Source organism: Parus major, chromosome 12 (genome assembly GCF_001522545.3).
Source record: "Parus major isolate Abel chromosome 12, Parus_major1.1, whole genome shotgun sequence".
NCBI classification, from domain to species: domain Eukaryota; kingdom Metazoa; phylum Chordata; class Aves; order Passeriformes; family Paridae; genus Parus; species Parus major.
The window spans coordinates 14,289,905-14,302,914 of record NC_031781.1 but is presented as its reverse complement, the minus strand read 5'-3'; the positions used below and the strand labels follow the sequence as shown (position 1 = coordinate 14,302,914).

Here is a 13,010-nt window from a genome sequence, read left to right as displayed (position 1 = left end):
GCTGTGACTTAATTTCTAGCAGCAGACACATTCTTCTTTGGATTGAATTTCTACTCCAGCACCAAGACACTTTGGATGCTTGTCACGTTCTTGGGGTTTATAGGTGTTGAGTCGCTGGCTGGAGAAGGGACGGATGGAATTTAAAATCCCAAAATGGGCTTCCTGAGTCTCAAGTTGCAGGAGAAAATTGTATTTATAAGCTGAGCCTGTTTGGTTTGTAACAGATTGGGCCTGTCTGAAATGTCCATATTTTATGTAGTTACAACTATGAATAACCCCTTACCACAGGTACGTGGGGTTACTGTGCATAATGGATTGCACAACAGTGTCCAAATACAATTCCTTTTACTTCTGTTGGGGGGAAAAATAAGGTATTCTTTGTTTGAGTAACCCTAGAAGTCAATAAGATAAGGCAGTTCTGTGTACAGCGTCTTCTTGCAGATAGGTCACACTTTATTTTTGTGAATGTGGATAAGGCTGTTTTTAGTACTGTGCTGTTGATAAGTTCTGCCTTAAGCTTGGCTGCAGATCAGATTCCCTCTTCTGGAGTCAGACCAGGTTGTCTCTGTCTTTTCCCTTCTCCATTTGCTACTAGCAGACCTGTGAAGTTTGTTCTGCTTTCCAGTTATTTGGCACCATAGGTGACAGATGCAGGAGAGCCAAAGCAGGCTCTCCAAATTACCCTGTGGTGTGAGGGAAGAAGGTGACCTCCAAACACAGTGGGAGAGAAAAGGGGCTGTTTTTCCTAATAAGTTTCTTTGGCAGCTGAAGGCTTTTTCCGTGTGGGTGATGAGAGCGGTCTCTTCTTGCTGAATGAACAAAAATACCAGTTTTTTAGAACACTGGGAAGAGCAGCACCCTGCCTTCCTCCCACCCCAGCCTTTCCAAACCTCGCACTGCAGCACTTGGCCTTGCAGCCTCCCGAATCAGGAGCATCCCTGCACACTTCACATTAAAACCTTATTTACTGCAGTTCCACCCACTGCTGGTAACCACCAGTGGCTTGAGTCTTATAAAATATATTTGTAGCAACTATTATCATTACTTTGAGTGTACAGCTCCCACATTGTCTGTCATTTTACGAGATGCTGGTCAGTGGAGATGAGGAGCAAATGGCTTGTGGTTTGATGAGATGTATTTTGGTGGCTCACCAGATTGTCACTGCCAGCCAGTGGAACTGGAGAAGGAGTTTGCACAAATTACTGCTCTGCAAATGGGAGTTGTAGGTATTCTGAAATGGAAATGGTGACTTCCAAATGACTTGCTAGGGGCTGTTCTGGTGCACAGTAACAGTCTTACTGCCCAAGAACAGTTTTTCTTTTAGCATGGAAGCAGTTGAAGTGACTGCAGCCCCATTAGGCCTTAGTTTTAGATTACAATAAGCGAGACTCTGATTAATTTAGCAGCAGGGCATCAGTGAATATTAACAGCTTAACTTGAAGCCCTGGTAGATTGATAAAGAACTAAATAGCCCCTGACTCGTATATTAACAGTCTGGCCATAGTATAATTGAGGCTCATGTTGGGTAAGTGTCAGCATGGTTGATGGGCAACACAACAGCAGAAGCTATTTGTCTTTTAAATGGCCACTTAAATTATTCAGCATAGTAGTTGATAGTCATCAGAACATCTGAGCCACAGCTCAGTTATTCTAGGCATGTGTGCACGAGCTCTAATTAGTTCACATACAGCTCTGAGCCTTCCTTGGGCAAACTCACCTGTGTCTAGAAGCAGCTTCTCAGGTGGGGTCACCAGCCCAAGATGAGATCCCTCTACTGTGGCCCAGGCATTAGGGATGAATGAATGAATGAACTGGAATGCAGATAGCTTAGGGGTGATAACCAAACCAGCAGCTGGGCAAACATTTTGTCTGAGCTACTCATGTTAGGTGTACTTTTCATTGCCCAGTCCACAAGAGAAGGTAAAAACTGCAATGCTAACCAGTAGCTTTATTTTGTTTGTTTGTTTGTTTGTTTGTTTTCTTAAGTCTTCTGTGGTTACAGGAAATTTGAGGAATACCCTGTGAATGTAATGTATCTAACTAGTTGTGTGTGCTGTGGGATATGCTAGCCAAGTAAGACTGAAAGCTTATGAACCATTAAATGTGCAGAAGGAGTTGGTAGCCACCCAGTTTCCCCTCCAGTTCCTTCTTGTTGCAGCATTAGCAATTCTGGGGTAGTCACGCAATGGACATAGCGCAAATTAATTAGCTAAATTGGTACCTAAAGGCAATAAGATTTCATGCCACTTAATATTTCAATGCAAACAAGACAGGCAACTAAACGTATTTAAATATGATTGGCTCATCTTCTCAAGTGGAGTATCTTATCTTTTGTTTGGGCTAAATACAGCTCTCATTGTGCTCAATTAATTCTGCCATTAGCAGTGGTCTGACCTGCTATTAGCTCTGATAAAACGTAGTCATCCCCTTCACTGAGGACCATCCTGCAGTAAGGATGTTGAAATGCAATTTAAAGGGGGAAGGAGGATACACACACTTTGCTTTTATACGTAATTAAGCCATGCTAGTGATGGGAGACTTAATTACAATTGGAGTTTATCAGCAGAGAGCTCCAGTGGTGGCTTGCAGGCTGTGATGGTGCTGGCCTGTGCACACACAAGCTGCACAGCCTTGGAGCAGTTGTTCCAGGCTGTGAAAGGGCTCTGCATGGAAGGTGCTGAGTATTCCCTGTGTCCAGTGCCTGGGAAAAGTCATGGAGTTTGTGCCTTTTGGCTTTCCTTTCTTCCCCCCTTTCTTGCCGCCTGCCCTCTCCCCCCACCCTCCTTGTGAAGCAGCCCTTCTGGCTTTGTTGTAAGTGTGGTTTGTAATCATTGTACACATCCCAGATGGTTCATGAAAACTCTTTGAAATGCCATCTGCCAGGCGTGTGTCCAGCCGGCAGCCTGTCATTCTGCTACAAGAAAAACGGAGGCGGGTTTTCCCTTCCCCCTGCCTTCCTGAATTGCATTCTGTAACACTTGCTCAGATGTGGAGCAGGATAACAGCCGGAGCATCTGCAAGCAATCTCTGCTCCAGACAGCAGCATGGAAAGTTGTTGGGTTTTTCGCCTTCGCCCAGATAAGATATCCCAGCCAGTGTAGTTTTTATTTTCCCCGGGTTTGCTGCTGAGGACCAGCTGAGGTGACAAATGTTATCTCTGTGATGCGATGTTTTCCTTTTCCGCGGTGACTTTCCTAATGCTTCCTGCGTGTGTTGCAGGCAGTCGCTCTGATAGCAGGCACAGCTGCGTTTTTTTGACTTGAACACATTCAGGAAATTAAGAACACTGAGATGAAACAAATAGATCCATTAAAATGGCTCAGAGGAATTATGGCAGAGATATAATTGTCATGTCAAATAGGCAGCCAGCACTAGTAAACTGCTGACTGCAATTTCACTGCAATAAAAATTCAGAAGGAAGGAAAAAATGATTAATAAATATGCTCTGTGGGAAGATAGAGATAAGGAAAAGAAGAGGCTTTAAAAGATAAGGTGAAAGCAATCCTGAAGTTCCCTGATCTTTGTGTCTCATCAATGTGTTAGTAGTTATTGGGAAAACACACGTCCCGATCTTTGTCATTCGGCTCACATGCCACATGGCTGGGGGTGACGTTTGACTGATTGATGAGCAGTGCTGCAGTCTAATTCTCACTTCACTGTGCTCTGGGCATGGGACAGCTACAGCATACCATTGCTTATGGTTATTGGTGTGGCTTTTGGTCCTCCTAGCTTCCCACTCGTGGCCGGGTTTTGGGGAGTGTGGCAGTGGGCACAGACACGATGCTCCAGGGAGGGTTCTCACAGCCTCGGTGACAGTGTCAGCACTCATGGGGGAGTTGTGGCATCTGGGCTGTGATCATCCCAGCTGCTGGGTGTGTGCTCTGTGCTCCTGGTGTGCCAGGGAGGGACCTGATCGAGCTTCTCTGCCTGCCTGGGGATGGAAGCACTGGCACTGGGGCGGAGTGGGGCACATGGTGCAGCTCCAGCATTTCTCTGGCCTAGATCGGTGAAAGAAAATTGGCTTCTGTTACAATCTACCCAGTAAAAACTGTTGCAGCCTTAGTATAAGGATTCAGAAATACAAAGAATGCAAGACTGAGTCCTTAACAAATAGGAAAGAGTAATTCTTCTAGCAAGGTAAAGATATCCATCACTGTTTCCATCCCCTTTCTTACGTTTTCTCCCTCCTTTACCCATTCATACAGCTCCAAGAGGAGGAATGATGGAAAAAAGCACAGGAATTTATAGACTCTTTGAAGGCTGACGGTAAATAATAAAAAAAGAGAGTTTCTATTTTGAAACAAGAAATGGAGGATGTTAGAGAAAGTGGATGTCAATCAAGGAAATTAATCTAGTGATAGTCTTTCAAGGGTGTCACTCTGTCAAGACTGACCTCTTGAACAGTCTCTCAGATGAATAGGAGATAAGCAGACTTTCCGCTTTCCTGGCACTTGAGGAAAACATTTGCCAGATGCAGGCATGGTAAATTTATGCTCTTTCAACTTCTGAGAACTGGAATCTTCCCAATGAGTTTTCAGAAGCTCAGCTTCTTTATTCTTTCTTCTGTCCTTTTATAGAGGGTTTAAGAAATCGTATGAACTGAGAAGACACTGCCCAGGGGCCAGAATAGTCCCTCAGAAGTGAGGAATTATGCTTTGTTAAATGTTAGGTGTGGTTTCCACATCTCTGAAGTTATTCCCAAGCCAGCAGACTGTTTCAGTCACAGCATTCAGACACCTCCAACTCTCTAACTCCGGTCTTTCTTCCAAAATTCAGTTTCCTGTACCATCTGTAAATCTGTCATTTATATTTAATCTCAAATGTACAGAATCCAGTCACCTCCTAGCTTCCAGAGTCATGGAAAATAAAGGCTATTGAGCAGAAATTGATCCTTATCAATGAAGCTGTGCTCAGTGACCTAAAATGCTGCATCCCAAGTCATCTTAGGAAAAAAGTAATGAAATTACTCATCTTACACTGTGCTTCAGAGTGCTGTAAATTGGCCAGAAGGGACAAGAGTTTCAGAGCTGACAGAGTTGCAGTGATCAGAGCCAGTTCTCCATGGGTGCTACAAAAATTGTCAAGTGCTGGAGAGAGAGATTTGGTGTGACTTAAAACTCAAAAGTATTCCTGAACAGGAATGAGCATGTAGGTGAACTTCTGTGAGAAGAGTTGTTAGGTTGTCTCTTCAGTGGGCATGTGTGAATGGAGCATCACATTGTCTCATGGTACTTTTTGCTGCTGAATGAAAAATAATAGCATAAAAAGAGATAAAACAGTAAGAAGAAACAAGGGAGGAATTATGTTTATGATGTGAGAGAACATTTGGTGACAGTGATACAGAAATAATGGAACCTCAAAAATAGTTGCTTTATCTATTAATACACATTGCAGTTTTAGTGAAGTATGAGACAATTCTAGCAGCAGAAAAGTGATTGCTGGTATATTCCTAGGGACCAAACTTTTCTAGCTGTGTTTCTGGACACACAAAAGAGATTTCTTTGCCAGAGACTTTCTGAGAATACAAGAAACTTCCCCCAGTTGTTTTGTTCTAATTGGTGCCACCAGTTCAGCCTGAAATCTATGTCTTGCTTCCACATGGGCTCCTAACTTCAAACTTCTTTTGACCCTTGTAGTTCACAGAACTGTGTTTTACAGATTCTTGATACTGTTGTATCTTTGTGAAAATTTGTTACTATCCCTTTTAACTCTTGATAAGAAAATAACTCTAAAAATGTTCTAATTTTCCTTGCAGGCACAACCCGCCCTCCAAGAGAAGGAGAAGTGCCTGGTGTGGACTATAACTTTCTGACTGTGGAGGAATTTCTGGACTTGGAGCGAAGTGGGACCCTTCTGGAAGTAGGAACTTATGAAGGTATGGAGGCATGGGCAGTGAAAAAGCACTTCAAATACCCATGGTGGGACACCTCATTTGCATCACCCTCGCTCAAGTTAGGAACTTGCTTTCCATCCCAGTGCTCTGCTTCCCTTTCCTCTGTAACCTGAGAGAGGGAATTCCAGTTTTGCCATGTTTTTACCTTTTGCCTTCAAGTTCACTACCTGAAAAGATCTACAGCAGTAGGCCAGGAAAATCCAATCTGCAGTCCCATAACAGAATACTGGGGCAGTATGCATTTATTGCTTGTATCCACTAGGGCTCATCTCTGTGTTCAATTTTCCTTTCCTCCTGGTCTTTCTCTTCCCCTCCATCTTCCCTAAAAACACTTCCTTCATCTCCAGGTCGTGTGTCACTATGCAGCTATGTGATGCACTTTTTTTTTTTCCCCTTATTCTTGGATAATTGCTTCTGATTTGGGTCCTTGGCTCATAGTGTTGATCCTTTTTACAGCACAGCTTTGCAAACAACAGCACTGAGACAGCCAAGGGGCACTGAAATGTCACCAGGGTGAGAGCAGGAAAAAGCTCCAGAGAAATGCAAGGCAAATTGGCCATTTTTAGGTGCACAATAGGATTTGTGTAATTAAATCTGCAGTCTATAGCTCCTTTAAATTGAAAACTCCTTTTGGAGTGGGTTGGTTTTTTTTTCCTCAGGAGAACATTCGAATGTACTTCTTGACAAGACAATGAAAAGAAATACTTTACAGGTTTGAAAGTCCTTCCAGTGTACTTCAGCTCAGTCATTTTATATTTCCATTTGAAAGAGGTTTAATGGTTCTTTCTGTAAATATGAGAGACTGAAAAAGCCTTATTCTTGCAGCCTTATTCTAGTTATTCTTTATAATAAGAAATATGGAATACTTTTAGAAATGCAAACTACACACAACTAGCCAAAAGTCTTTGAAAAGTAGTCATCAAACATGAACAGAAAAAATTGTGACATGTAGTTTTGGAGTTCAGGGTCTGAAGAAAGAGTCCTGAAGTACTGTTTTGTCTACTTCTTTAAAAACTCCTTTTTTAAGGGCACCTTTAAACCATGTGCTTATTCCAGACAATTGCAGTGTCAAACCTGGTTTGCATGAAGATGCTAAATGTATAATTTGGTTTCACTCTTCCACTTCTCTGAGCTGATTAGCTCCATCAGCATCAATGCTAACGTTCCAGCAGCAGCTCTTCTCCAAAATGAGCTTTTTCCTCTCTGTGTTTCTAATTATAACACCAAATTAGTTTTCTTTGTCATGGTACTTGAAATAGATCAGCTGAAAGGCCTCTCCATTGCTTCCTGATCTATTTGTTCTAGTGACCTTTCCACTTGGAAAGACAAAATGGGTAACTGTCTGTAAGCTGGCTCCTGGGACATGCTGGGAATTAGTTCTCAGGAAATGCTGTATCCATCTGGGACAGTTATAACACGGTTGTTTCATTGCTTATGTGATTATATGCAGCAGCAGCTAAACTGTTTAGGTTTCATGGTTTGCTCTTTTCAGTTGCTGAAGATGAGGTTGATTTCTCATAAGTCTAATGTGTATTTCATTTCTGTGGGTGATAGAAGTGCCTGAACTTTAAAGGAATAATTTATCAGAAGTGCTGAGAAGCTTCTTTCCCCGTTGACATCAGTGCTGCTGGTGCATTGTGGTTCTGGAGTGCTGGCCCATGGAAGGAAAAATCAATAAGAATAAAGCAAATAATGATGATGCATGTGTGCACATATGCACCAAGACACATTACTATTTGATTGTAATGTGAAATAAATAGAGTTCATTTTTCACTTATGGCTTATAGAAATTATTTTGCTGCCTTCCGAGATTTCTTTAATGGCTTTGTTGTACTTTTTTTTGGAAATCTTATTTTACGGCTGTATCGATCAAGACAGTGTCGATCTTGATTAGATCTTGGAAGATGGGGTGATTCAGACTTGATGCTGCAGTTGCAAGCAATTTTGTCTATAAAAAAGATTCTACCAAAAATCCAAACCACAAAGCAAGTTGCACTTTTAATGGCCAAGTCTCTGTTATTATCCAGTTTTACAGTCTTAGATATTTTAATTATCACTTGTTTTTCTCTGCATTTTGCTGACACTTTTTTTAAAAAGTGCTCCACCATGATTAATTTGACAGTATTTTTGATCACTGATGGCTTATTCTAAACCAGAGAAGTAAAACCCAACAAAAGGAAATAATGTTGTAGTTCTACCTGCTTTGCTGAGTAGAAATCAGAACAATTGAAGAGATAGGGTTGCTTGTGATTTAATGCTCTCAAGTGATTTAGAGATGAAGTAAGAGGAGCACTATGAAATGGACAGTAGGGATGAGGAATGGGGAAGTTTTTGTGTGCTAGCCAGCCACAAGCTCATGTGGTTCAAGCATGCTGGTGTTTTGGGTTCACTGTGGTCCCAAGAACCCTTCTGGCCTTTGTTTGTAAGCATCAGTTTATGGTGGTGGAGAAGATGGACATAAAGTCACCTGGATACTGTCAGTGGGAAAAATCTTGCAGGAGAAGAAGTAACATTTAATAAAATAAGAAGCATTTAATAACAGTTACTGAAGAGAATTTCTGGGGAGAAAGATTAGAAAACAGGGAGCCATCAGAAGAGGGGTAAACCACAGGACTTTGAAGCTGATACAGATACTATTGATTTGGAAAGAATAAAGAACAAGCAGAAGAGAAGAGTTGGAACCTGTAAAAAAAGTAGGAGAGTGTATCAGGTTTTCAAAGAACAATTGGGTTTTGAAAGTCCTCTAATTGCTTAAAGAGAAAGTGCAAGCTGAACAGGAGAGGAGAGGTGCTGCCGACCTCCAGGGCTTTGTAATGCCATTATTATTTCTTCTGGGGCACTGCAAATAGGTTCCTGTGGGCAGCTTTTGATTCACATCCCAGTGAAGGCAGAGCAGGCACATCAGCTGCTGTTCTGGTCACCTCTCATCTCCCTGGTGTGTTCTGTGCCCAAAAGGCTTCAAAAATGTAATCAGGTAGGAGGGGGCATTGGCAGGTTTTCAGATTGGGTTTGACCATAAAGCCCAGAATATCTTCTTTCCTCCCCTGATGAAAGCTACACGTTGATCATGTGAATCCAGCAACTGGAGCTGGAAGATCTCCCCAAAGCTGCGATGCTGCCCCAGTATTGGTGATTTTGCCCCACGTGTGTGCTGCACACAACACATTCAAGGCAGTTAGAAATTCCCATTGACAATCCTCATTAGGAAGGAAAATTCTTTTTAGGCTGCACATCGTCTAGGCCTTCTGGTGGATAGGAAATCACTGTAATTGTAGTCTCAGGCATTTATTGACTGCTCCTTCAGGGCAGAAAATACTGATGGATGCATGGAAGTAATTGTGTAGGTTACTAATTATTTAGCAATTACTTTTGCATTTGAATTGCGGGCTCTCACAGGCACCCCAAGGGAGGGCTGTTTTGAGCACAGCCACCACTTCCAGATTTTATTCCTGTTTTTCCCCAGCTGCTGAGTGGCCCTGGGCAGATCAGGTAACTGCTCCATACTTCAGGTTACTGGCCTGGAGAATATTAAAACAACACTTACTTCTCTCTTCATTAATATTTCAGCAGATACCCTACGCCTGCAGCTATCTGCTGTTTCAAACAGGAGGGGGAGAGTGGAAGCCACAGTGTTCTGGAGGGCTGTGCTGAATTCAGGCAGCCCTGCAGAAGGGAGCTGTGCAGAGGCACACGGGGACATGGGCCTGGTGGCTGAATTTTGAGTGGAGCTGGCTGTATCACCAGGGTCTGCTGAGGCTGTGTGAATGAATGCCTGCCCAGCACTTAGTGATCCTCAAAAGAAAAAGTGCTGCACTTTATAACATGTGAAGGGTTATTACATTATAGAGTATTATTGTCAAGGCATCATCTTTCATTCTCAGGACAAGTGTTATGTGATTGCCAAGAGAAGTAATAAGTAATCTGCATTAATCTCATGACTAAGATGTAATGGGGTGACTTGCTAACACTTTCAAAGTATATAAAACTAGCTACTGTAGACAGGGTCTCCGATTGTGGTACTTAATGATTGCAATAAATTACATTAATAGTGCAGTTTGAATTTCAGCCCAAGTAGAGAGGTGTATTCAGCAACATGCTTCAAATCAAGACACCTTTAGCCTAATTTATCTGATGTGCTGGCTCTCCTTGGGTTTTTCTGCAGCAGCCACGCTGCCCCAGAAGCTTTAGCAAAATGAGTGGATTTTTTTTGCTGGTGCCTTCACAGCCTGTGTCTGTCACCAGCTCGGTCCCACCTGGAAATGGGAGCCTGTGGCAGGCAGAACATGAGGGGAGGGGTGGGGGAGGACAGGTGATAGATGCTGGGGATGCCCATGCAGATGAACATGTTCTGCTCAGTAAGATCAGACCCACTGATTTTTGTCTCCAGACTAGAGACTGACTCAATAAATCATAATGGTTTCTTTAGCACCATTATAATGTGTCACATTGAATATCCACATTCTAATATCTGTGCACTGCAGAATGATTCCTCTCCTGGTTTTGGCTCTTAATACTTTGCTTGCTTTTTATCTTGTTATTTTTTAAACCGCTAGTAGAGAAAAAAGGCAACACCTTGTTGTGTTTATGTGCAATTATCAGTGCTAGCTAAGCTTGAGTGCTGCTGTACTCAGAATGATAGCAATGCTTCATTATGCAAACAGCTGAAGTGGTACCCGAGTATCTCTTGTTCTCTAAAAGCAAATATTTTAATATCATAGGGGTTTAGAATAGCTTTGAATTTCCTGTGGCATTCCTGACTGGCTTCTCCCTCTCTTTGCACTTCCAGTAACAAGTTTCTCAATGTGAGCTGTGTCAGAAATGGTTCATTAGCAGTCATGTGTTTTAAAACACAAACCTCAGGGAAAAGGATCCCAAACACCTCTGGCAAGACAAGAGATATGGTGAATTAGTTGCTTTATTTTTAAGTTAGAGTTCATGTAGTTTCAGCCATGGTTTACTTTGTAACCATAATTTGGTGTGTTGAAGGCTGTTCCTAGCAGTCCAGGCACATTTTGGCATTGTTGTTTTTTGGTGCAGGGTGTTCTTGGGGCTCTCCAGAAGTGGCTGCTTCTTGCTGGTGTCCCCCAGCTCCTCTGCAGAGTCAGCCTGGCCTCCACAGACTGCAGCATTTCCCTGCCTGCAGAGCTCTCTGCCACTGCCTTCCAGAGAGGGAAGGTGCTAGTGGGACACATCTTCATGGTGGGACTATATATATAAATATTCAACTGCCTGCAAGAAAAGTTTCATATTGCAGTGGCTTGACAGGGTATTTTCTTTATTCCTACAGCCTTATGCTAGGTAGGGTGTTCCCAGCTGCTTCTCCTGCTTTCTGTACATACCATACACAAGTACATGTTTATTTATGTTCCCTATGGGGTTTTTTTTTTAATCTATTTGATTGTGGATGTAGCAGTTGATATAACACAGCTGATCTCATGGAATACCCTGAGCCTCCTCAGCCCCCTCCTGTTTCATGCTAACAAGGTTGTACTGCTTATTTATTACTTTTAGTATCGTTGCTTTGTTTTAGGATTTCTCCATGCCTCAAATGTGCTTGGATACCCTTGTACATGAGTGCTAACAAGAGCATGTGGCAACACCTAGTGATAGCACAGCAAAAACAAGAATAAGCAGGAGTGATTTGTTCTGTGGGTGACTTTATCCCATGTTGCCACTGCCTTTAGAACACTAATTGGAGTACATGCTAAATTTCAGACCTAATCCAAATGTGCAGTTTGTAACAGTTTGACTTATTTACAAGAAACCCAAATTGATTTTCAGTTAACCTCATCATTAATAACTACAAAAATTGAGAGAGAATCTCCTATTTACAGCAAATGGATATATTGTAGGTTAATTTCTCTGAGCTCTCCTTCATTGCCTGTTTTCCTTCCGATCCAGATGCTGTATCTGCAGCCTCCTCTCGGTTGCCTGGATACTCTGAATTTCCTCAAGGCAATTGCTAATCAATGTGCAGTTGCAGCTAGGTGAATCCCACAGACAGCAGCCAGATCTGTCATCTAAATGTGGAAATCAGTAGCAGAATGTGATCTGGGAAGAGAACAGACAAAACACCATGGCAGGAGCTCTGCTCCCAGGAACCAATTCATCCTGTGCTCATCAGACACAAGCACTCCTGCTGGATTAGATGAACAGAAGCTCTTCTGCTAAAATTAAGGGTCAATTGTTTTGGTTCTTGTACAGTGCAGAGAAGAGGAGCTGAGTCTCAGAAAATAAAACAATTACATTAATAATCACATTTCAAGTCTTTGTGTCAAGGCCTTGCTTAATTTTGCTGCTTATCTCCAAGTGTCTTTCCCAAAATACCCATTTGCACCAGGAGAGAAAGCTATGAAGTGCTTTTTAAAACATGAGCTGTTAATGGAGTCCTTGTTAGCACAGAGTGGTTGCTTTGAAGATCAGATGCACTTCTCATGGACACAGGACCCTCTGTGCTGCACAGCAGCTTTTGTGTTTCTTGGGATTTTTATAATTGCAAAATTAGGCTTCACAAGTAGGCATCAGTAAATTCAGAACTGCATGAACTCTTCTTGGTCTTCTGCTGAGACACAAATGCACTCCCAGTCCCAGGCACAGACATCTTTCCACCAGAAAGGAGAGTGGTCTGCAGAGCAAACACCTACAGGTCAAAGTAATTCAGATATGTGGTTTGGGGCCGCATTCTTCAATTGCTGTAGTTGCACCATTAGAATTAATGCTCAAATTCATGTTTGACCTTGCAGTCAGCTACTCTGCCTTCTTGCACCTCTCCATGTCAGCTCCCTGTCCCCACCCCAGCAGGATCCATGGTCTCCTCTTCCCTCTCTGCTTTAGTGTCCATTCCACTTTAGAACCTGTTTTATTGTACCTCTACCTATTCTAGAAACAGCATCTTGGCTGGATGGAGTCCTTTCAACCCAAATGGAATTGAATTCAATAGTGTGAATTCAAGTTTTTTATGGAAAAGATAGCTAATTGGTGTATTTTGTGAATTGTATTTTAAATTCCAGGTCACATAAACAATTTAAGATGAACTTACTGTGCACCAGGGAAATACTTAACAAGAGCACTTTGTTATTTGAAATAGAAGACAAATTTTCCAGTGCCACTTGGTTTC

The 13,010-nt window shown here is 42.3% G+C and overlaps 1 protein-coding gene across 23 annotated transcripts in view; it reads left to right on the top strand.

Annotated features, from left to right (window-relative positions):
* MAGI1 (membrane associated guanylate kinase, WW and PDZ domain containing 1) overlaps positions 1–13,010 on the top strand; it is a 336,388-nt gene that overhangs the window by 245,676 nt on the left and 77,702 nt on the right. For all 23 annotated transcript variants that reach the window (XM_019008089.2, XM_015640900.3, XM_015640906.3 and 20 more), the window contains exon 3: positions 5,756–5,875. In XM_019008089.2, coding sequence (XP_018863634.1) covers positions 5,756–5,875 — 120 coding nt within the window. The remainder of the gene's footprint in view (positions 1–5,755; positions 5,876–13,010) is intronic.